Here is a 23,927-nt window from a genome sequence, read left to right on the forward strand (position 1 = left end):
GAAGGCAGAGCTGAGACAAGGAAGGGGCGGAATGATGAATTTTCTTATGGCCCCAGAATGAGGCGGCCCAAGAACATGGTGTTAGTCCAAGTGAGCGAGTGGAGGGTGTGCTGCCCTGAACGTGCAGGACTCTCCTGGCTCCTCCAGCTGCATCCAGGGTGGGTGGGGGACATACCCTGACCCCCCCTTGATAAAACACCCATTATAGAGGCAGAGAACACACACTGGGGACAGCAGCAGTCCCCCTAGGTGCTTCCTTGGAGAAGGGACTGGGTTGGAATTTAGGAGGGGGGGAAGGGTGAGAGAATCTGGGAAGATGGTTGAGAAAAGGGATCTAAAGAGCCTTTGGCAAAGAGCATCCTGGCACAGGACATCTAAGTGGACTTCTCTTGGCTGCAGCTGCTGAGAACAGGAAACATCAAAGGGGCCCTTGAGCAGCTGCCTAACCTATCTGCCTAGAAGTATTACTACCTGCAAAAGTCTCTGGATTAGATGATGGGGAAGCTTGCTCTTCTGCTGGCTTCTGTGAACCACCCGGAGGAGACATTCACCCACCTGGACTGCCCCCCTGCCATGCTGCACGCAGCAGAGACGAGACTAGCACAAGCGGTGAGAAGAAACAGGCCACGAGTCAGTGAGGCTGCTTTGGGGAACATAGTGAGGAGATGAACTCTGGTTCGGGCTGCAGAACCTTCTTAGAGGCAGTGATATCAGAAGATAAAGGGAGTTTGCTAAACAGGGAGCAAGTCCCTCTCCACCCACCAGGGATCCAGGGACACAGGCCCAGAGGACATACGAGTGTGGGGGACTGTGGTGTGGCAGGTGGAGGAGTGAACCATGAGGAAGGGGAGAGTTAGGCCTCGGCTACTGCACCGTTCCACACTGCTCTGTAAATACCGACTGGATGGTTACGGGGTGGTAGGCACCATGCTGGGGGTTACGGTGAGGAAAACAAGTCAGTCTCTCTGCCTTGAGAAGCGCCACTCCAGTGGGCCAAGAGGTGCCAGAGGCAACAGAAGCAGCATGAAAAGTATCTGTCCAAGGGACAGAGGGAGAACACAGTGATTACTTCCACTTGACAGGACCAATGAAGTCTTTCTAGAGGTGACAAGCAGCTACTGAAAGAGAAACCAGAATTTTTTAAGCATGTGAGGGTGGGAGCAGTGGAACAGGAAAGGCGAAGACAGAACGGCTTTGGTCTGCTTTGCCTGCAGCCAGGCAAAGAGTGGTAAGCATGGGCTGAAGGCTGGAAAGAAATGTGCAAACACTGGAGTGGTATTAATATGTAAGATTCTGGGAAATGCTTTCCCCAGGGGCCACAGTAGATGAGATGAGAGAGGCCACAAGCCTCCCGTGGGGGTCGGACTGGAAAGAGCTCCCTGAGAGAGGGGTGAGCGAATCAGCTGGAAGGAGCAGGGGACCGGTGGGCCGAGTACCTTGGCATTGAGGATGTTGCTGGCGATTCGGCAGAGTATGAGCAGCCCGTCTTCCCGCATGGACCAGGTGACGCGCAGCCGGGTCATCCTCTGCAGGGCACTCTGGTCCGCCTCGTCGTGGTAACGCACGCTTTTGCTTTTTTCTTCCCGGGGCTCTTCTAAGAACACCGAGGGGAGAAGGGAGGGCGCCTCCAGCACCTGGTTTGCAGCTGGCACTCTGGAGAAGGGGAGGTCCCTGCCCAGCTAGCAAAACTTGACCAAGGGTACCAGTTACCAGAATCCCCTTTGTCCAGAAGCTATACAACTAGCCACAAAAGACTCAGCCCTTCCTGGCAGTTTTTCCATGGCCGCCATCATTTCCCTTCGGTGAATTTCACCGTGAGGGACTGGGCAGCCTGAATGCAGTCTCCTGTTAGTTACCCGCCACTCTCCACTTTTCCTACTGTGGTGCTATGCCCTTTCAAGGAACCTTCACAGGGGCTTGTGGGGCAGGCTCAGGGCATGTTTGCCCAAGGGGTGCCCCCCGCCCCCGCCCCAGTCTGCTGCTCTGCGACCTCGGAGATGTCGTGGGAACTCTGGTGCACCTCGGGAACAAGGCCCATCGGTGGGGCTGCCTTGAAGGTTGAACGAGACTGAAACATCTAGTGCAGCGCTTGGCACACAGCAGCTACTAAGTGAAAAATAATAGTCACTAACATTATGGAATTATTTATTATGTGCCAAACACTGGTTTAAGCCTTTTATATATGTCAACATTAATTAAAACAATCCTTTGCAACAACCCTACAAGAAAGATGTAGTTATTACCCCTGTTTTTGTAATTATAGGGTCTGAAACACAGCATGATACAGCAACTTGTCCAAAGTCACACAACTAAGTAGCAGACCAAGGACTTGAACTTGAGCTTGTAACCACTGGGTTTTTCAAGGTCTCCTTCCCTGGGTGGCAGGGAGACTGACAGCAGTTTCATAAGGTAGACACCATATGCCACTGCCAGTTCTAAAAGACTGTTAGTGATCTTCCAAATTAAGGCAGAAGAAAAACAGGGCAGGAAAATTTGGATTCAAAGAGACGCCACAACTGTATTTTGCCTTGTAAAGAATTCACGTCTTTGTGAGCCAAAATGATAGGCAATGGACACAAGGCTGTTTGTTATAAATACTGGCCAAATAAACCACTCAAAACAGGTTTCTGGCGTGGCCACCAACTGGCAGTGACTGCTGAATGCTGTGGATGGCTCATTGAAACACAAGAAAAACATACACAGAAACAACCAGGTCCTGTGGGGAAATAGGAATGGAATGGCCACTCTCTCTAGTGGGGAGCTTCTTGACCACCCTCCCTAGGGGAGAGCGCCCTGTTCTCCCGCCCAAGCAGGCTTTTATTGGGTTCGTTTGCGTAAGAATTCAGGTAAAGCTCATTAATCATTGCCAGGAAGTAAGGATCAAACAACAGATAACAAGGAACTCTGAGGGCCTATTTTGAGTGAGGGTCAGATAGCTAAAGACCTGTAAAACTTTGAGGAACAAACTTCTTCCTTGGGCCCTTATCATTCAATTAAGAGCATTCTAAACAAAGCAGGTTTCACAGGATTTTACATATTCTTTCTTAGGCCTGATCACCCGGGGAACCTGCCCTTTCCAGCACAGGGCTGCACCACCCTCTGTCATTGTTTCAGGCTTAGGTGGAGCAAGGAAGTAAGGCAGCCAAGAGATTAGGAGATTTTCTCCCAGACGATAAGGACTCAGGCTTTTGTCAAAGCCAAGGGGCGAGGGTCCATCACCCCCTTTTGCTGTAGCCCCCAAAGTCCTTCCTTGGGGGCCTCCCACATGATCATGCCTGTCTTAGGTTGTTCCCCCCTTGGGGAACCTTACCCGTCATTGGCTAACCGACCAAGCATTGGGGGCCAGGCAGGGTGAAGTAAAAGGAGCAGAAGCGGTGCTCCTGCCAGGGAGATAAGCTTTTGTCTCCTTGGTGGCTTATGGTCCAAGGTCATTCCCTCAGCCTTAGCCTTGGCGGGGGGTTACAGCTTCTGATACCAGGCAGGGCGGTTCCCAACATCTCCCCCTTTTTCTGTTTTTAAAATCAATTGTGGTTGTTAAGCTTGTGAAACCTACTATTTGCTGTTTTTGAATGCGATCCCAAGAAAACAACTTTCATATACATTGCAAAACACAAATAAGGATTAAAACAAGGATGCACCCAAGGGCTGCCATAACCCAAACTTGTAAATTCAGTCCATCAAACCAGTTTTTAGGGTTCAGCCATTGTAGATTACTGTTGAGAGTCTGGAACACCTTTTGTTCAGTTAGGCGTTTGATGTCACTGAGCTGCTGGTGGAGCTCAAGCTGGAGCTGAATGTTGCTTTCATCTGAAATAGCTAGCTATCAGGTCACTGTTAAAATACATAGACCACTTAAGTAAAATAAAAAGTGGTCTGAAAAACAGACACACCACTCTTCCTGCTGCCCTCCTTCACTGTAATACTGTCCAGAGGAAGAATCCAAAATGGCCACCTGAAACACGCCACACCTGGGAGCTTCATGCGACCTGAGGCTTAAATGATCCTGTCTTTCCTCTAATGCACAGGTGGCAAACACAAGGCCCAAGGGCCAAATCTGACCCTCCACTTTGTTTCTACACGGCAGCAGCGCCGAGCTCACTGCCCCTAGTTAAGTAGTTACATTTACACAGTCCTAAAATTACATTCGGCCCTTCGAAGGCAACCTCGAGGCTGATGTGGCCCCTGGGTGAAAATGAGTTTGACACCCCTGCTCTAATCTAAATACATAACAAACCTTCAACTCTGGCCTGATTAGCACAAATGTAGATATTAAAAGGTAAACCAAAAGAATAATAGGATTTGGGCTGGTTATGATCGAGGATTTTGCTATGAATTTTTGATAAGGTTTTTTTCGGTTGAGATGAAATTAGAAATTTTACTGAGGCAGTTAATGAGTGAAGAGGCTCTAAAAAATACAGAGAATGCCCTGGCTGGCGTAGCTCACTCAGTGGATTGAGCGTGGGCTGGGAACCAAAGTGTCCCAGGTTCGATTCCCAGCCAGGGTACATTCCTGGGTTGCAGGCCATAACCCCCAGCAACCACACATTGATGTCTGTCTGTCTGTCTGTCTGTCTGTCTCCCTCCCTTCCCTCTCTAAAAATAAATAAATAAAATCTTTAAAAAAAATACAGAGAATGGCTGGTGTAGCTCAGTGGATTGAGCATGGGCTGTGAACCAGGGGGTTGCCGGTTTGGTTCCCGGTCGGGGCACATGCCTGGGTTGTGGGCCTGGTCCCTGGTCGGGGCCACATGGGGGGCAGCCACACATTGATGTTTCTCTCCCTCTTTCTCCCTCCCTTCCCCTCTCTCTAGAAGATAAATAGATATAACCTCTAAAAAATACAGAGAAAGCAGGGGGCAGCCTATAGGAAATTCAAGGGTCTCTGCCCCCTGGATTGGGGAAGTTCGGCCATCCCACAGCGCTAGCACTCGACATCCGGAGCTCGGGCCCGGCTGCAGTGAGACTGCTGTGCATCTCTGAGCCAGAGCGTGCAAAGACAGGGCCTAGCAAACGCAAATGATCGTAACCTTTTTTCTTTCTTTTGATCTTCTTTCCAGGGTCCTTCTTTAGCCGTTTCCGCTTCTGGCTCTTCCCACCTCTCACCCTCTGGTTCCTGTCCAGCATGGGCTCCTGGTCAACCTCAAACTGCTCATTCCTGTCAACACGGAGCTCGGATCCCACTCTGGCTTCTCCCCAGATGCTCAGCCTGCCACTGTCTGCAAAGGACCACAGGAGACAAGCATTTCGAGATGAGCTCTGCAGAGGCCACGAGCCGAGCCAAACAAATGCACGCAGCTGTGCTGGCCCTCAGGGGTGCATCCCCAGCACACGTACCTCCAGCACCAAGCGGCAGCGAGCGCTTGGACAGAAAAGGCTGCAGCCTCACTGTGAGCCCGTTCTCTGAAGCAGTGTTCTCCTAAAAGACAGGCGTGTCATGGGAATGAAGCATTTGGTTTCACAAACCCCCAGGAGGTCAGCACTGCAGGCACACGGGGGGTGTGAGTGTCCGGCAGAGAGGCCCAGGGTGGCCAGGCAGTGACCACCAAGAGGCCAGTGGGGGCAGGGTATCCTGCCCAGCCACTCCCTTATTGCACATGATTGTCTCACAGGCTTCCTTTTCCTTCTTTAAAAAAGGAATACTTGTCCCTGACACAGATTAAATTAGAATCAGTTGAGAAAAAAACAAAAACAAGCGAGGCAGGTGTTTAAGGGGCCTGATGGGCCTCTGATACATATGGAAATAAATATTTGTGTCTCTGGTCACTTTTGATTTTACCAACTCAGAAACCGTGAGCTGGGAAAGGGACAGGAGGATGTGGTTCACCTCAAAAGCCCACCTTCTTGGCCTTGTTGATGATATAGCTGGTCCAGATCCAGTTGCGCTTTAGGTGTCCATAGAAACTGGAATCAAGCCCAGCGGCTCCCAGCCCGTCCCCGGGGATCAAGCCCTCGTCCACGACCTCACGGCTGCCCCTGAGAGACAGGAAGTAAACAGAACATGAGCTCTCCTCGGAGATGAAGCGACAGCCCCTGGTGTGGGGGTGGTTATTTTCCACAACTTCTACCTTCCAAGAAAAATAGTTGACAGAAGTGAGGAACTTGACTAAACCTCAGATTTTTATGTAAAACTCCCAGTTTTTGAACTTTGATAACTATCTTTTTTAAAAACGTTTTGAAAAAAGGCAAGGTTTGGCTGAGACCAGACATAGCTAGTGGCCACCGGTTTGCAAGCTTGGGGATGCCGGCACTCCTGGCCTGCCACCTGAAGCCCGACACGGAGGAGCTGGACCCTACGGGGGGAGCATCGCTGCACCCTGCAGGTGGGGCGGGGACGCACGTGGTGTACTCCATCATGGCGCACTTGCGCTCCAGATTGTGCTTGTGGATGGCACTCTCCTGCTCCTTCTGCAGACTGCCCTTGTCATCGCCGCCCTGGTCCGGGCTGCCGCTCTTCCTGACGCGTGGGTTGCGCACCACACCTGGAAAACCAAGGAGTCCAGCTGTGGTCCTGGGGAGCCACCATGTGTTGCTGGGTGGCCAGGGAAGAGTGGATTCCCTTTCTGTGTGGGGGCCCCAACCAGAGGAGGGTCTCAAACTAGTAGAACCTTTCTGTACAAAATGCCTTGTAATTAACAGGTGTCAGAGAGAGCAAAAGGAAGAGTTAAACACTGACGGGTGAACTGAGAAAAGGGCGTGTACTCAGGGTGGACACTATTAATGCGGGTGGCCAGCAGGCAACGAGGAGCCCAGGAGGCCAGGGGAATCATGAGCAGAGAAACCCCGAGCCTTCTTCCTGGGGGCGTGGGGGTGGGAGGAGCCCTGCGGACTTGCTGTGCGCCAGCACAGGGGAGGCAGGAGATGAAAAGGACTGCGCTTGGCTGTGGCTGCAGGGGTCAGGGTCGGCAAGGACCTGGACGGGCAGGAGGATGCAGCACCAGTTTCCCTCTGAGCAGCCAGATGTTTCCTGAGTGCCCAAGAGGTGCATTCATTTAATGGAGCACTCACGTTCAGTTATTGCCCAGTAAAGAAAATTGCATTTCTTGTAAGAAGAGGAAGGTTATGATAATTTGCACTGTTAAGGACCCTCTCATAACATGCTCTTCTAGAGACCTGGGCCCGGGTCGGGGAGGGGCGGTGGGGAGAGGCCACGACCCCCACCTCTCAGCCCACTTTACAGAGCCTTCTGAGCCAAGCTTCGCCTCAGCCCACGAGGCAGTGGTGGTGTTCCCAGTTTAGAAAGAAAGACACTATGAAACACACTGTCCTAAGGTTGGAGGTTACAAAGAGCCTGTCCACAGCCATGTGTTTGAACAGACGGCTGACCCCAGGGAGACTTCAGGCCGTGCTTCCCATGTGCACCACATGCTGCTCATGAGAAACGCGGGTTCAGGCCAGCCCAGGTCTGCCGAGTCTGGGGTGCTGCCTGGGGCCGGCGGTTTGCGTTTCAGCGGCCCCAGGGGCTGCCCACACACTCGGGTGTGCCAGAGCCCCCGCTCTACAGGACGCCTATGCCTTCTTATCCGGTACTCTTCCCTCAGTCCTTGGGGCGGAACCCCTCCCATGTTTGCTAAACGAAGGGACGATCAAGGCCTGATTAATGGATTCAATAAGCCTTCCACATTTCTGCTCGTGAACACTAAAAGAGATGGATGGATTCACTAACTGTCAAGTCTGAAAAGCTTTGATGCAAGTAACATACTGGCTCAGAAATTATTATCTAGGTATAAAATGCAAAGGAATTAGAGAACTTTAAAAATCTTTAATGGTAAAAGCCTTCCTCACTAATGAATGCCAGAGGAGTCTGTGAAACATAATGTCCTAAACTGCCTGGACCCATTAAAGGCTCTAAGTACCCAGTGCTTGCTACCCTGCTGGCACCGAGCAGTTCTACCGAACAGTGTGTGAGCCTTGCTGCTCGAAAATCAACACGCAATGCTGACCTTGCAGCTCTGTGACAGGAGGAGGAGGGCCAGGGTCCTCTCCTGGGTTCCAAGTGAATGCCCACCCCTCTTCTCCTGGTAGAAGCAGCAAGAAAAGACCAGACGAAAACTGGCCTCAAGGACAGAATGTTGGACTGGAGGCTCTTTAACTTCGCAGACCCTCCACTCACTGGATAAGCATTTGTAGGAGCCGCTGGGCACAGACACTCTGAGACACCATGGGGTAGTAGCCACATTTCCTGTGCTCAAGAAATCCACAGAATGAAATGAGAGGATGACAGCAAAGACACTGGAAGAGGAGACACTTGAAGTAGGCATGGCCACCTGCAGGGGGAGCACGGGTTGGGGAACCTTCTGGGGAGAGGGAGTGAATGAGAGCAAAGGCCTCACCCGAAGCCCCACTCGCCCCCGACCTCCACTGGCAGGTCTGGCAGTTCTCTCGCCCAGTCTGTCCCCTCTGTCACTGTCGTCAACACCCACTCTCTCTTGGACACAAGTCACAGCCCCTAACTGGCCTTTCTGCACCTATTCTTGTGCCCCTCTGCCTGTTCTCCAGGGCGAGCTCTGAAAGACATAAGTGATCTCGACCCTGACTGGTGTGGCTCAGTTGGTTGGGCATCGTTCCGCAAACCAAAAGGTCTCAGGTTTGATTCCTGGTCAGGGCACACTCCTGCGCTGCAGGTTTAGTCCCTGGTTGGAGTGTGTACGAGAGGTGGCTGATATTTCTCTCTTACACTGATGTTTCTCTCTCCCCCTTTCTCCTTCCCTTCTCCCCTCTCTAAAAAAAAACAAAACAAAAGGAAACTCTTTTAAAAAGACATAAGCGATTTTGTTACCCCTTGCTTATACCCCCAAGATCTTCTCCCTGCTCTTAGAACAAACCCAGCAGCTGACTGTGCCCTGCAAAGCCTCCGGAGTCTGGCTTCTGCCCCTTCCTCATCTCAGCTACTCCCCTTCCCATGCATGCCGGCCTTTTCTGCTCCCCCAACCACACTTGGGGCCTCTACACTTGCCGTTCCCCTGCCTGGAAGGCTCTCCCCCAGCTCTGTGCATGGCAGGCTCAGCCTCAGCCTTTAGAACTCAGCTCAACGGTCTCCTTCTCAGAGAGGCCACTCCTGAGCACCCATTCCGATGGGCTTGACTCATCGCCCTGAGTGCCCTCGCCCTGTTTATTTGCTCCGCAGCACTCGTCACAGCCTGGGTGTGTGTGTGTGTGTGTCTTCTCCACGAGAACAGAGTCTCATGAAGGCAGGGATGACGTATGCTCTCATTGCTCACGGTCAGGCACAGGAAGTGACACGCCAAGGGGTTCAAATACCTGCTGAAATACCTGCTGAATGAACACGCACATAAAGACCAGGTGGAGTTGCTTGGGCTTAATTGGGGTGAGGGGACTAGGACCCCTCCTCATTCAAGGCCTACCACTTGACTCCAGGCTCCCGGAGAGCAGCCTGAAAACGAGGCGAGGTCTTTCCTAGCTCCAACTCCAGTTATCCCACAGAAAGGAGGGAAGCAGTGAGGCCCAGCAGAGAGAGATGGTACCTAAAGGGGTGTTGAGGCAGACGCACTGCAGATCAAACCAATAGTTTTCCACATCCTGCATTGAGTTGAGGACATAAGGACGCCTTTCGAAGGGCCGGCTGCTGCGGGCGAGGTTGTAATGTGGGTCACAGATGGTGGTGTCAACAATGGCCGCATTCTTCTTCAAGAAAATGAAGACCTACAAGGAGACAGGGATGGGGTGAGGGGAGAACCTCAGAATTAGCCTCGGGTTAGCTGTCTGGACACTGCATAACAGTCAGGACCTCCTCCATTTGGGTTTGAAAGATGTTACCTGATCTTTGTCCTGAAACTTTTCTGTGGGGCCAAACTGTAGCAGCCCCATGTAGCACAGCCTCTGAAGGCTCTCCAGCACGGAGAACACGTACCGCCTGGAAAATAGGGGCAGGCAGCACCCAATCACATCACACTCTCAGCCGTGGTCGGGAGACGTGCATCTGGGGTGAGAACGCACCTCACTACCCTCCACTCTTCCAGCTGGTGGACCTGGAGGACGGGCCTCGGGCCCACACTGCACTGAGGCCCAGAACCCCTCCCCCGGCAGCCGGCAAGGGCCCTGGAGCATCAATTCTCTACTGGGGGTTTGGTTCAGAACATAAATGTAACAAGGATAAAACCACACCAATCAGACTTGCAGTCTTTATCAGATTTTACTTTAAAAGAACCTTGAAATGAAGTAATACAATTTACCAGCCCATACTTCATTTACCCTGGCTTTATCTAGGAGGCTCACAGGTAGCTAAATGAACGAAAACCTTGAGTCTTTACAAGCGGCACGGCAGACACCCTTCCTCTCCCTGGGAAACAACTATGCAGAGCCCTAACTTCATGGAGCTTGCTGGGAACCTCACCTCTTGTACAGAAGCTGCTGCCGGATGGGCCTGGGAAGAAAGCGAATCAGTGTGTGCTTCTTCAGGGGGTCATTCAGAAACTCGTCAAGGTTGTCCACCTGTGAGGGGATTTTCAGGTTTAGTTCACCCTTAAGGCCAGAGTGAATTGCGAGAATTGTGGAAAAACACCACTCTTTTCTGGGCTGCAGCATCTCAGAACCTGCCCATTGGTCCCATGGTGATGGCACCCCCTTCCTTCCTGCCTTCCCCAAACTTCCCACACCTCTGCTTTCAGTCTCGTCACCCCATCTACCACACTGCTGGGTGTAAGCAAAACAGGTGCCCTCATATGCTGCTGCTGGGCACACGGACTGCTAAAATCTCTCAGGGATGATATTGACATATATTCATTTATATTGAAAAAAGACAAAGATGGAAGTATAGGTAAATGCAGTACTTGGGACCTCCCACAACCACATCAAAATTACAAGTAAACTATAAAACAACCATCACTCAGAACCTCCTGAAATCTAGCTGAACAGAAGTCCTACAACTAAGGATATAAAGCAGCTGCCACACTGGGGCGGCTGCTGAGGGGCGGAGACGCAGAACGGGCTGGTTCCACACCCACACGTGGTGGAGAAAAACTGGGAGGGATATTTCAGCTGTGGTATTTCACCTGAGGAGGGGGGGGGTCCCGGCTCCACACCAGCCCCCAGCCCAGGATTCTGGTGCTGAGAAGTCCGCATGACTTCTGACTGTAAAACCCAGCTGGGATTGTGGCCGGGCGAGAGGGCGGGCTTCTGGAGTCCCGGGCACTCCACGTCAAGAGCCCACGCACAGACTTAATTGGACTCACTTGCTCTGGGCCCCAGTGCCAGGGCAGTAGTTGGAAAGGCACCAGGACACACAGGAAAAAACTGAAGTATCTGGCATCAGGGTAAGAGCTGTAGGGTCAGCTTTCTCCCAGGCAAAAGTGCTGGCAGAGGCTCTCCGCCCCACAGAGCTGGCAGGTAGGGCGCCATATCCGAGTCTTCTTCAACCTGGCTCACACCGTTTGCACTGCCCCGGTCCTTCTCTGAGACCCCACCCCACCCAACTTGTGGGCCCACCCAAGCTGATTCCAGTGCCTTTTCCATATGATTGGCCTCTCTTGGTTCATGCTTCATACTTTCCTAAAATCCATTAAACATGTAGCATCTGGTTTCAGCATGCTCTGTATCTCTTGCTAAGTGGCCACAGGCCTGAGACTAGTGGCAGTGGACCTTGGTTCTTAGCTTGGCCTCTCCTGGGCACCTCCAGGCCCAGCACAAGTGGCGGCCATCTGCAGATCACTTTGTAGCTCACGCTGGGTGGCCCCAGGCAGGGCACGGGTGGCAGCTGACCTTGGCTTGCACCTCCCAGGAGGCCCCAGAGCCAGTGCACCTGGTGGACAGCTTCAGACGGCATCCAAGCGTCACCCAACCACCTCTACAATTGACACCCCCAAGGAGCAGACTCAGCAGGCACCAGAGCCCTGCTGAACTAAGTCCTGCTCTGTGGGGTCAGCTCCTGCAGAGCTGATCCTCCATGGTGGTGGCAGCCAGTCCTTGCAGCCATCAGCCTGGGGGTAATTCCCTCCTACTGAGGTGCCAACAGTAAACAAGGCTTCACTTTAATAAGAGGGGGCACACAGCCCACATGCGGTGGGTACATGAGAAGTCTCCAGCTTGGGTGACTGAGGGGGAGGCTGTGCCACTAGACACTTCGGGACACCTGCTACATTAGGCCACTCTACCAAGCCTGGGAGACACAGCAGCTCTACCTAATACACAGAAACAATTACTTTAAGTGCCAATGGATTAATACTACAACAAAAAGACATATGGAGCCCTGGATAGTGTAACTCAGTGGATTGAGTGCTGGCCTGTAAACTAAAGGGTCGCCAGTTCGATTCTCAGTTAGGACATGTGCCTGGGTTGTGGGCCAGGTCCCTGGCTGGGGGTGTGTGAGAGGCAACTTATTGATGTTTCTCTCACACATTAGGTATCTCTATCCCTTTCTACTCTCTTCCCACCCTCTCTAAAAAAAAAAAAAGACTTACGGAGGCTGAATAACAAAACTCTTACATCTGCTGTCTACAAGAGACACTTCAGATCAAATGACACACAAACAGAGTAAAGGGATAGAAAAAGGTATTTCATGAAAATGGAAACAGACAAAAAGCTGGGGTAGCAGCACTAACACCAGACAAAATGGACTTTAAAGCAAAGGCTATATAACAAGAGATGAAGAAGGATGCAGCAATTCCACTTCTGGATATTTATCTGAAGAAATCCAGAACACTAAATCAAAAGACATACACATTCCTGTGCTCACTGTGGCATTATTCAGCCACGATACGGGAGCAACCTAAGTGTCCGTCAACCCATGGGTGGATACAGAAGTGGTGCATATATACCATGGAATGCTCAGCTGTAAAAAAGAATGAAATCTTGCCCTTTGCAACAACATAGATGGACCTAGAGGGTATTGTGCTCAGTGAAATAAGGCAGAGGAAGACAAATGCTGTGACTTGTCTTCACTTACATGTGGAATCTAAAAAACAAAGTAAGTGAACAAGCAGAAGAGAAACAGACTCACAGATACAGAGAACATTTTGACAGTTGACAGGTGGAAGGGGGACTTGGGAGATAGGTGGAAAAGGTAAAGGGATTAAAAAGTGCAAATTGACAGTTACTGAACAGTCAAGGGAATGCAAAGTACAGCATAGGGAATGCAGTCAACAATATTATAATAACGATGTATGATGATGGATGGGTACTACATTTATAGGGGTGATCACCTAGTAAGTTATGTAATATCTAAACACTGGGTTGCACACGTGAAACTAACATCATATTGCAAGCCAACTGTAATTTAAAAATAAAAAAGTATTTAAAGTAAAACAACAACAACAAAAAAAACGAAGAATGCTGATTCCCTCCGAAGCCAGTGATTCTATTCCTACCCTTACTAAAAACTTTGGAGCTCTCCATGAATATGTGTACTGAAAGGTATTTGCCACATGTCATTTGTAATACTAAGAAACTGGAATTTAACTGTCCAAGAATAGAGGATTGGTTAAATAAATTGGGGTATATGAATAAGAAGGAATTTACTTAATACCAAGTTAAAACTTAATGATGTAGAAAATGCAATACACTGTTCAGTGGAAAAAAAAGATAAAACAGATTATACAGTATAATCTCAATTTGGTTTTTTAAAAGAGAACCCTCATACACACGGACACACACGTGTACACAAACACGGCCTATGAAACAAAGGCTAGAAGAAAATGTACTTGGAACACTAGCAGTGACAGCTCTGAGTGATGAAATTAGGGGCAACTTCTGTTATCTCCTTTTTCTGTATTTACCCAATTTTTAAAATCATATTTTGTTACATCATAATTATTTGTCTTTCTGATGACTGATCTATCTAGAAGAACAAGTCTTTGACCCACCAACCAACCAACCATCTATCCAATCTCCTATCTCCCGTCCATCCATCCACCCACCCGCCCATCCAGGCAACTCCAAGTCCTGAAGTATTTTCACTTGACCTGTGAGTGCAGGCCTCCCGGCCTGGAGCTGAGGCCAGGCCCTATGATTGCTTGGGAGTCACCGATACCTTGTAGCTGACTTGCACAATCTGGACAAAGATGGAGAGGGGTAGGCAGAGGAGACAGTCGCTAACGAGAGCCCAGCCGGTGCCAAAGTCCCGGTGGACTGGGATGGGAGGGACAAAGCGCGTCCACAAGGCTTCGTCCACATACACTAGGAGAAAATCAGAGACGGGGTCAAGTCATGATGATGGTGTCACCTCCTAGTAGGTTATGGTTCTCTTAACCATGAACTTCAACAACACTACTCCTTAGGCAGGAAGCCCAGAGGTTCAGAAAGTTTGGATTATGTCATTATTTTGATCAGGGCAGTGTGGGTATTCTGCCAGTTCAGGTGATAAGGACGAGGACTCATCACGATTCCCTTTTGGACCCCGCTGTTGCTTGCCTGCCCTGGGGCATCTCACCTGTCTCTACGGCGGGCTCCACTTCAGCCTCCAGGACCTCTCCATCTTGGCTGTCCTTGGGTGGGGCCTCAGAGGAGGCCTCCTGGTCTTTTCCGGAGGAGGGCGGGGCTCCGGTCTTGCTTGGCTCCTGCTTTCCTGTTTTTCTGTCAGTGTTGGGGCCCAGTTTCTCTACCTTGCTGCCAGCAGGATGCCCATAGATCAGGTACCACAGAAACATGTGGACCACCTGCAGGCGAGCCATTTTGGGCAGAAATCCTAGAGAACGCCCAAGTCCAGGAACTGAGACAAGGAAGGAGGAAAGCAGTGCTTGAAAAGTCCCAGATTCAAATCAGTTCAATTCATTAAAAAACTACTGTGTGCCCCTATGTCTCAGGTGCCAGGGAGACAGCAAACAGTCTTACTCTTAGGGAAGTTACTTTCTAGTGGGACAGGGCAGACAATACCAAAATACCTAAAATAATACATTAGATGGAAATAGATGGTACAGAAAATAAAGCAAGGAAGGGAGAGGAAGGAGAGGCCAGGAAAGGCCTCGCTGGGGAGAGGTCTTGAGTGAAGTCCTCAAGCCAGTGACTGGGCAGGCCACACGGAGACCTTGGGCTGTGCGAGCCAGGCCCAGGCAAGGTGCCTGGGGTGGGTGTGTGCCCGAGCGTTCCGGGAAGGGCCAGGAGGTTGAGTGTCAGGGCAGAGCAGAGGAGGAGAGCACAGGGGACGATCCAGAGACGGGTGGGGAGGGGAGCCACTATGGGGGGCCTGACAGACCTTCACACAGAACTCCTGAATTGATGCGGGTGGTGCAAAATATTCCAAAATCTAGGTTCCTTTAAAGTAGATAATTTCAAAGTTGATACAAATAAAGTGTTCCTTGGCCTTCCCCAGTGAGAGAATAAGTGCTAGTCAAGGGAGACACAGGAACAGGGCAGTAAGGACAAACGACTAGAGGCCCCTCGACGCCCCCCATGCCTGGCCCACCGGGGAACGGCACTCACTGCCGTTTGTCTACTCGAGTGCCTGTGCTGCTCGGCTGCACACATGCACACTGGCGTCTGTCTTCCTTCAGTCTGGACCTGCTAACCATGGGGCTGTGCCCCGAGAGTGAAGGCTGTGCTTGTGTGACTGGAGCCTCTGGGAAGAGAGGCCACAACTGACTCTCCTGTCTGGGACCCCTGAGTTGGCTATGCCCCCTACTAGCACATTTTTCTGCCTGATAGAGGCCTGTGCCCTGACGAGGCGCCTTGCCCTCCCCACCAACACCTGTCTGTGACTAGGAGAGGAGCGACACCCTCGATTAGAAAGCCCTGCCACCGAACGTGCCCCGCACATTTACATCAGAGCAGCTCCATGGAGGATGCGGGAGGAGGCAGCTCTGGCAGAGGCCTGACTCTGGGAAAACTGCACAGACACTCAAACTTGCCAACGGCTGTAACTACTAGAAGGCTTATATGGGGTCAGGAGAAGCGGAGACTGTCTGATCTACAGAATATTCCAGCCCAAGGAGAGTTAGCAGAAGAAGTTAGTCTCTGTGAATAGTTCTTCACGTAGGGATCTAGCATAATTGCATCTGAGACTTGCAACAGCCTTGTGAGGCGTACGGGGCAAGAATCATTCCCGTCCTGCTCTAGGCAGGGGACTGCTGTCAGTGGGAGGCATGGAACCGGCCCCCAGACCCGCGAGCGGCTCAGGTCCCGTTCTCAGGGTGCAGCCCAGGGCTTCAACGTAGAGCGCTGGCTGACGCAACGGCACTGTGTGGGCAGCAAATGAAACACAACAAAAAGAAAAAGAAAAGAAACACAATTGAACATTCACCAGAGGTGCTTTTTACCTACAACAGGGTTATAGTTTTTAAGCTGGGTTATGCCCATTTTCTCATCAGTTTTTTTCACCCGTCCACTTTCTGGTTTAGAGGCAGCATTTGGCTGTGAGTCTCCTGATCCGCTCGGGTCCTCTTTCACTTGGCTTTCTTCTTCGGCCTCCCCTTGAGGCGCTGGAGGCTGGGGCCCTTTAACCCTGCAGTCCGAGTACAAGACCAATGTTATGTTGAGAAAATCAAGGGCGGAGAGAAAGGACAAGGTCTGTCCTCATGAATCAGATGAGGCTATTTGATCCTGAGGTTTCAAACTCGACTGCCTATAGAGGCCAGGCAGACGACGTAGATGAATGAAATGTGTCAGGTCACTAGACATCTGGGAAGGAGAGGACTGTGGTGACCTGCAGAGTGCACCCCCACCTATGGGGCAGCTGCCACCTTGTGAGAAAAGAAGCCTGACATATACTAGGTCCTCGGACACCTTCACAAATGCCAGAAATCAGGAATCTGATTGGCGATGAACTGCATCTTGTTTACAGTACATGTGGCCAGTGCATGCGAGCTGCACAAACCAGCGGCTGCAAGTCAGAGCCAGGCCTCTGCTCGCCAGCAGGTCACCTGCAGTTTAAACCCAGCTAAGAAGTGTCTCCCATCCCTGAGTTTTCTCTCAGTCCATTGGACGGTTTATGACCAAATTAGAGCTCTCAGAAAAGCAACTAGTTTTTCGAGCCAATAGTCTTGACCCATCATGAGACTGAAAGAATTTCACACATCACAGAGCCTGTGATTTGGAGTGGTCTGTCCACAATTAGAATAGAATTAAGGATGTGAGGATTTTCTTTCTTCTTAAAAAATCTAGAAATGAATCCTTGCTGGATGAGGGAGTCATGAACCACAAACCCTAACCCAGTGAATTCACTGATCTCACACAGGAATAAGCCAAGGGCTTTTGTGAAAACGGCCTCAGGAATGATGACACAGACGCAGGCAGCTTCGCTGTGGACTCCTGTGTGCTGTCACTTGCCTGTTCGCTGTGCTGGAATTGGAGATCCGGAAGCGGACCTGCTCGATGGCACTTCGCACCAGAGGGTCGTTCTGGTCCATGGAGGGGTGCACCACCAGGTCCACCTGCAGGGAGAGGGCAGAGCGCCCCGAAGGGCGGAGGGGCAGAGGGAGACAGCTCCACAACTCAGGTAAGAGACTGAGCAAACAAAGCGTATTGCTAAACAGTTTGCCACTGTCAAATCCCTCAGGTGATCAAGTGATGAAGCTCTGCCATCAGTAATGTGCAACTCTGCTCAGGTGAGGAACTCCGGCCTAGAATAGGGCGTTCTTCCCTGTCGTCCCCTCACTGGGGGTCACGGCCCACTGGTCTCACATCTACCTGGGGAGCTGCTCCTGAGGCCCCACTCCTGCTATCTGAGAATTCCCCACAGTCACTCGTGAATCCTGAGGGCTTCCATCTGGAGAAGGGAAACGGCTTCCATTAATCTCCCCTCGCTGAGTGCCGCTGTGGGACTCCTGCCAGGTGCAGGACGACTGCAAAGAATTCAAAACTGCTTCTGTTGTTCCACCTTTTCTGAGGTACTGAAACCGAGTCAGAGTGGTTGTCACCCCATGAGGGACAACTAGGATGCCGAATGGAAGCAGCGTGGTGGAGTTAGGCAGAGGGGGGCAGTGACAGCTGTGCAGTGGATGGCAGGCACAATGGCCTGGGAACGTGGACAGCCGGCCTCTTTTTTGTCTCTGTCATTGGCCAGAGAGAGCAAGGTACGGTGTTCTAAATGGCTACCTCTGGCCAGGAGGCTTTCTGACAAAAATGGCCTGAAAGAGGTTCAGTCCCAGGGAACAGGCAGCAACGCTAGCAAGATGGGGACTTACAGGCTGACTTGGCTCAGCCTGCTTGGCTCCTCATTTGTGAAACGGCAACCCCTTCCTCATGCCCTGCCAACTTTTCTGTGGTTTTGTGAGGCTCAAATGAAATTCAGTTAGGCAATACCCAGAGCATTTAAAAGCACGGTGCAAACACAAAGCCTTCCTGTTTTCCCACTTTCCACAGCCAAACGGCCCAGCCAACTTCCCAAAGGCCCGATGGGCAGGCAGCTGGATGCAGAACCCAAGGCAAAGGCTGGTCCCAGGGCCCAGCAACTCCGGTCCATGCAGCTCCAGGAGACCAGGAGGCTGCCCGGGGCAGCGGTGCTCTAGGTGCCAGAGAAAGTGCTGCTGAGACACTTATGCTTACCCTGGAGACAGATATACAATACTGCAGCCCTTTCTGGATGCAGAAACAGGGCACCATTTAGTGGTACCGCTGTAGTGGTGCTTGTGGTAAAGAGCCCCCAGGATGGGGCACCTTTATCGTTGAGGTTTTGTGATCCCCAGCGTGTATCCACGAGACTTGCTGCCCACCCCCACTCCTTCCGTTACTGCCTGGGGGATACAGGGCCAAGTAGGAGCTGGGGACACAGTGGAGACTTTTGCCAGTCTGCCCCTCCCCATGCTTGGATGAGGGGAGGTTTCCTGGCCCTCAATCTCTGCCCTGAGAGGGCTGCCTGTCTGAGAGGCCCGCTCTGTGAAGACAGACAGAAATCAGGGGTGTTATGGCTGACGGGCTGGGGCTTTTGCCCTGCGACGAGAGATGTCAGCACAAGGAGCGCCTGGCACTGCTCAAAGGGATGAGTGGCGGGTGGCTGGGGACGGGGGAGGAGCAAGGTCGAGGGGACTCGCCGCAGATCTAAAAACTGATGAGTGCTGCCAACTGGGAATGGCAGGAAATGTGTTTCTTAAAGTCATTTTTTGTACCGCTCTATGTTTTTCAAATTTCAAATGTCTCAATAAATAAGATAAAGTGAAAAACAGAAATGACCTTGCAGGTTATTAAGAAAGCAAAACATCAAAGCACAGCTCTCTTAAGGCAGAGATTTAAAGTGCGGTCACACACAGACCAGGCCCGGGAACTGACCGTCCCGCGGCGCTGCTCCCTCAGGTCCCAGCACCTGGCTGGGCTCTCCAGTTATCCTGACCCTGAAAACTGGAGGCCTTACCATATGTTCAAAGCCACTGAGCTACAGTTGTTATGGGAACGGCCGGCCCCAAACCTTAGATTTCACAGAAACAGATGAACTGGAACAGAAGGGATAGGCTGTCCCCCACAGGTAACCCAGCAGTGCTTCCTGGCCAAGCCGCAGCCACCGTCCCCTCTGGGGTGTGTTTCCTTGGATCTCTGTGGGAAGTGTGCTCGCTGCTTAGTCTGAACTGGCCACCTCTGGAACGCTGCTGAGCTTCTGCCCGAGACTGGCTGTGGGGCTGGACTGGCCCTGGGCCACACACACCGCTCTAAGCTCCAGCACAATATTCCCCTTTTCTGTTTCCCGCTTCCACAGGAAGTTGGGATGATCCGCGTACCCCCAAATCAGAAGGCATAACGGGAAATTACTGACAACAAAGGAATGGCCGAGACACAACAAGGATACGAGAAGCTAGACAAGAAAACTTCCAGCAGCACCCAGCTGGCTCTGGGGACATTGGTGGGGGGGCCACAGTTACCTTCTTCTTGATGCCGTCTTGGATAACCGTGGTCCGGTACAATCTTAAGAGACCTTCCTCGGACAGGTTCCGCACCAGGCGGACAATGGACTTCTTACAGCACTTGGTGGACACGCCTTCTTGCTTCTCCTGATCCATGATCATTTTCTGAATCCTGGGACATTACAAAATAAGGAGTTAATATTTCTCATCTCAACATGGAGGCCTTTCTTAACCCAGGCAATGGAGACATGACTAATGGCAAGTCGCAGAAACTAGGGAAGAATTAAAGGGGTTTCACCACTGAGAGGCTGAGTTCTTGAGACAGTGAGATCATCTCTCTCTGAGATAAACAGTCAGCTAACCATGTGCAACGGTTTCACATTCTGAGCTCTCCCCCAGGAGCTCAACGGATCACAGGGTTTGTGGCGACAATGGCAGGGAAACGGAGAGCCGTGAGGACTACCTGTCTCTCTGCCAATTTAACGCCAGTGAGGAATGCTCCGGTTTCCCACCGTTGACACCCTCAGACCTGACGCTCTTTCTGACTCCTCTCCTCTCACACCTCACTCTCTAGATCTTACTGAGTCCCTGTGGTGATGTTTCTAGATCACTGCCGGCAATGGCAGGGAGAGTAGGGACACCAGGAACATCTGGCCAAACCCCTCACTGCACAGAAGAGAGGAGCCCAGCACTGGCGGCTGCAGATGGTCTCCCCTGCGCCTAGGTAGAGAAGTCACATCTTTGGCTCAAGCGGCTCCCATGCTGGGTGCCTGAGAAGCCACGGAGATGCCGCCTAAGAGGTGGTGGTGACAGTGGGTCGGAAGGACCGAACCAGAGTGCAGAGGCACCCCCACACAGAAGTTCTACTTGTGTCTTTAACTTTTGCTTCCATGTAAGATTTTAGGAGATGCTATTGCCTAAGTTTCTTCTTACTCTTTTGCTGCCACAAAATTTCCAAGGAAGGAGGAAGTCACATGCACTTTCCCCAGGACTTTTATTTCTTGCTCAATCACCTCTTTCTGTCTGCAGTACTGAAATTCCTCAATATCTACCTTCGTCAAGTCACAAGAACAAGCTCTAACTCTTCTACTACAAAGGGATACTATGAAATCTACACAGGGCAAGAGAGATTCAAACAGTTCTCGGTCATTTCTGCGCTTGTGATGACTAACTGGCATGACATTTATCATGAGTGCAAGAGAGAGAGACTGCTGCTTACGTAAATAAGCTCTCAATCAGGCGGAGGTTGGTGACGGCTTCTATGATCATATTCCTGCGTTTCAGCAGTCGATAAGTTTTGTGGGGTTTTTCTGGGCCTGGGCCGTGGTGCCTCGTAGCCTTCTGGGAGCTGCTGCTCTCCTAGGACAGGGACCAAAAGCACAAGGACACAACGGGCTCAGCTCAGGGGCCAGAGAGCATCCCTGCGGTGTGCCTTCCCTCTTCACGGAGTTTCGGTGCCCATGTCTCTAGAAGGAAGCCAAGAGGTCTGTCTCCCTGACAGGATTCCACACCCCCCCCCCCCCCCCCCCCCACCGTTTCAATGCTTTGAAAGGACAAAGACATCTGCCAGCAGACGATCTTGGAACTTGATGAAGATCAGCTGGTTTTAGAACAGGACTCAGAGGCATGTACCACAGCACCTCCTAAAGCAGCTGAAAGCACTCGCTCAATTTCCTCTTGGTTCTTCCCCAGAAAACTGACACACTGAGCATGGCTCCATGCCAGCCACTCTATTATGGGACTTTTTCATCAAAAGCTTTCAACACCTTATTACAGTTCCCATTTACAGAAGAGGAAACCAGGGCTCAGTGAGGCCAAGTCACCGTCCCGGACAAATTATGTACGCCTCATGGGCTTCTGACTCCAAATCCAGGAAGTCATGGGAAACCTCTCTGGGGAAAAAAGGCAGGAGCAGAGGCAGGCTTCTGAGTTCAGAACAGGCTGCCTAGGGAAATCAGGGTGAATGGCAAGGGGAAAGTGAAGGGAGAAGAAAGACCCGAGTTTTCCCTCTCATCCCTGCTAAAATGGGCACTTCTTCCTTCATGGCTCCTTTCTGTCTCTAGGAGCCTAAATGAGCTTGTTCCATCAGCTCTCAGATCAAACACGTGCCGATACGTGCACCTGACACGGAAGGAAACCCCAATCCTGATGTGCTCCTTGCAAGCCCTTGGCACAGATCAGCGCCACAGGGAAGCCCGGGCCCGGTTTCCTGGAGGCCCTCCTCGCCTGGAGCGGTGCTTTCAGGAGAGCGGGAGCTCACTCCGGGGGCTACTCAGCGTCAGCATCACAAGGGACCACTGCCCTGCCCTCTGCTGGGGCTCCGGCGAGGCAGTTTTTCCATTCAGGCAGCCAGGCTCGAGGGGCAACACATTCAAAGGTTCAAGAAGGGGCACGAGAGAGGCAGAAAGACCTGTGTTCTCTCTTGCATTTCAGAGCAAACGTTTGGAGGAGAAGCACATGAGTAAATGTGGCCACTTTCACCTCGATGCTAGAGAGCAAAGTGAAAACATGCTTTGCCAAGGGACCTGTGGGTAACATCATTCACACCCCTCTGAGTATCAGCAAGTGCAAAAAGGATGGGACTCTGCCATTACTTTGGGAACAAATTTCTAAGAGGAAGAGAAAGAGCTGAGCTAGGAAGCAAACAGGATATCTAGGGTCTGTAGGGAGATATGAGGAAGGTGGGAGGGGGAGGAGGGAGCAGAAGGCAGGCAAACCCTCGGGAACCTGCTGAGATCTGCGGGCGGGCAAGCCGAGGTTCTTCAGTTAGAGACAATGCCAACCACGACAGCGGGAGGCGTGGCATCCAAAGGATAGGAAAGGGCCCAAAGGCCCTTCTAGCAAGTCCACAGAAAAGCTTTCCCAACCCAGACCCCATCCCTTCTGCTGTGGGGATGGCAATTGCACAGGCCTCCATACGGAAAGGGAGAGGCCGGGGAGGCGGGCGGGAACTCCACACACGTGGGTTCTAGTCCTCGCGGTGTTATAAACCGGGCAGGCACCTCACTCACTCCCCAAAGCCCCCCCCCTCCTCCTCCCAGACCTGCAGGGCTGCTGTGAAGCCTGAGCAAGACGGCAGTGACAGCATCCAAAGCCATCCTGCTCATAGGCCTGTTCTCTGCTGGGGCTGCCTCCCCTGACTCTGTGTTTCTGAAGTGCAGGAGGCACCACCAACATCTGAGGCACCTTCCGGTGACAAAGGACAGGGAACTGATTCATATGAGGAAGGGGTCCCTGTGTCAACTGCCTTTTAATCTGCCTCATTATGTTGATGAAAAAGCATCGGGTTGATTCTATTGTGCCTTTTACCCTCTGACGTGCAACAGTCTCTGGCCCGAATGTACCCATGTGGTTTTATTTTCATTACATCTATTTTACGGTTTGCCTCTTTTTATGGTAATGATATTGGCTTTTCACCTAACGCAGTTTCTCACCCCTGGCACTGCTGACATTTTAGGCTGGGTGATGACGCTCTGCTGTGGGCTGTCCTGGGATACACATTCTGGGAGATGTAACGATATCCCTGGCCTCTACAGATGCCAGGAGAACCCTCTCCAACTGGTGACAATTAAAAAATATCCCGAGACATTGCCAAATATTCTTTGGGGGGTGAAACGGGCCAAACTGAGAACCACTGATCTAAACTGGCCATAAAAATTTTCCCTCCCAAACAAATTTAAGCAAAAAGAGTATGTTGTTGGAAATTTAAAAACTCCAGATAACAGTGCAGGGGGCCTGTGGTAGGTGGGGCGTGGCTGTACGCAGGCAGAGTGCGAATGAGCCTTCCTCCCAAGTGCCTGCCCGCTGCCTGGCGCACACTGAGTGCCAAGCACTTGATGCCTTTTCCTTTTGTTGTTGTGACTTGTAAGCACAGAACCGATGAGGCTGATGCCCACCCGCTGCAGGCTGTTTCCTGCAGAAAATGCACTCTCACTGTGGGTGCTCGCTTACCTTCGGGTTTTCAAGCCTGACCTCTTCGATCACAGCTATGTCACCACTGTTATTCTCCACGCAGTGGGACCCAAAGGACACGCTGGGGTCTGAGGAGCTGCTGGGGTCCAGGACTCTGCCTCCACCGACAGAGCTCCGGCCGGCTTTGTCCTCAGCGGCTCCTGAGGAGGAAGACGGCTGCTTCTTTAACGGGTGTAGGTTTACTTTCCAGCCACCTGCAGTGGAGGGCAGACGCAGAAGGAATGAACTGTGGGCACATCA

The 23,927-nt window shown here is 51.5% G+C and overlaps 1 protein-coding gene across 2 annotated transcripts in view; it reads right to left on the reverse strand.

Annotated features, from left to right (window-relative positions):
• GTF3C1 (general transcription factor IIIC subunit 1) overlaps nt 1-23,927 on the reverse strand; it is a 76,114-nt gene that overhangs the window by 18,558 nt on the left and 33,629 nt on the right. For both annotated transcript variants that reach the window (XM_028506182.2, XM_028506204.2), the window contains 15 exons: nt 23,667-23,881; nt 20,935-21,074; nt 19,734-19,887; nt 17,212-17,315; nt 16,203-16,387; nt 14,381-14,659; nt 13,982-14,127; nt 10,352-10,449; nt 9,775-9,871; nt 9,483-9,660; nt 6,338-6,479; nt 5,838-5,973; nt 5,335-5,416; nt 5,028-5,216; nt 1,437-1,594 (listed from right to left, as the gene is read on the reverse strand). In XM_028506182.2, coding sequence (XP_028361983.1) covers nt 1,437-1,594; nt 5,028-5,216; nt 5,335-5,416; nt 5,838-5,973; nt 6,338-6,479; nt 9,483-9,660; nt 9,775-9,871; nt 10,352-10,449; nt 13,982-14,127; nt 14,381-14,659; nt 16,203-16,387; nt 17,212-17,315; nt 19,734-19,887; nt 20,935-21,074; nt 23,667-23,881 — 2,303 coding nt within the window. The remainder of the gene's footprint in view (nt 1-1,436; nt 1,595-5,027; nt 5,217-5,334; nt 5,417-5,837; nt 5,974-6,337; nt 6,480-9,482; nt 9,661-9,774; nt 9,872-10,351; nt 10,450-13,981; nt 14,128-14,380; nt 14,660-16,202; nt 16,388-17,211; nt 17,316-19,733; nt 19,888-20,934; nt 21,075-23,666; nt 23,882-23,927) is intronic.

This window comes from Phyllostomus discolor, chromosome 3 (assembly GCF_004126475.2).
Source record: "Phyllostomus discolor isolate MPI-MPIP mPhyDis1 chromosome 3, mPhyDis1.pri.v3, whole genome shotgun sequence".
NCBI classification, from domain to species: domain Eukaryota; kingdom Metazoa; phylum Chordata; class Mammalia; order Chiroptera; family Phyllostomidae; genus Phyllostomus; species Phyllostomus discolor.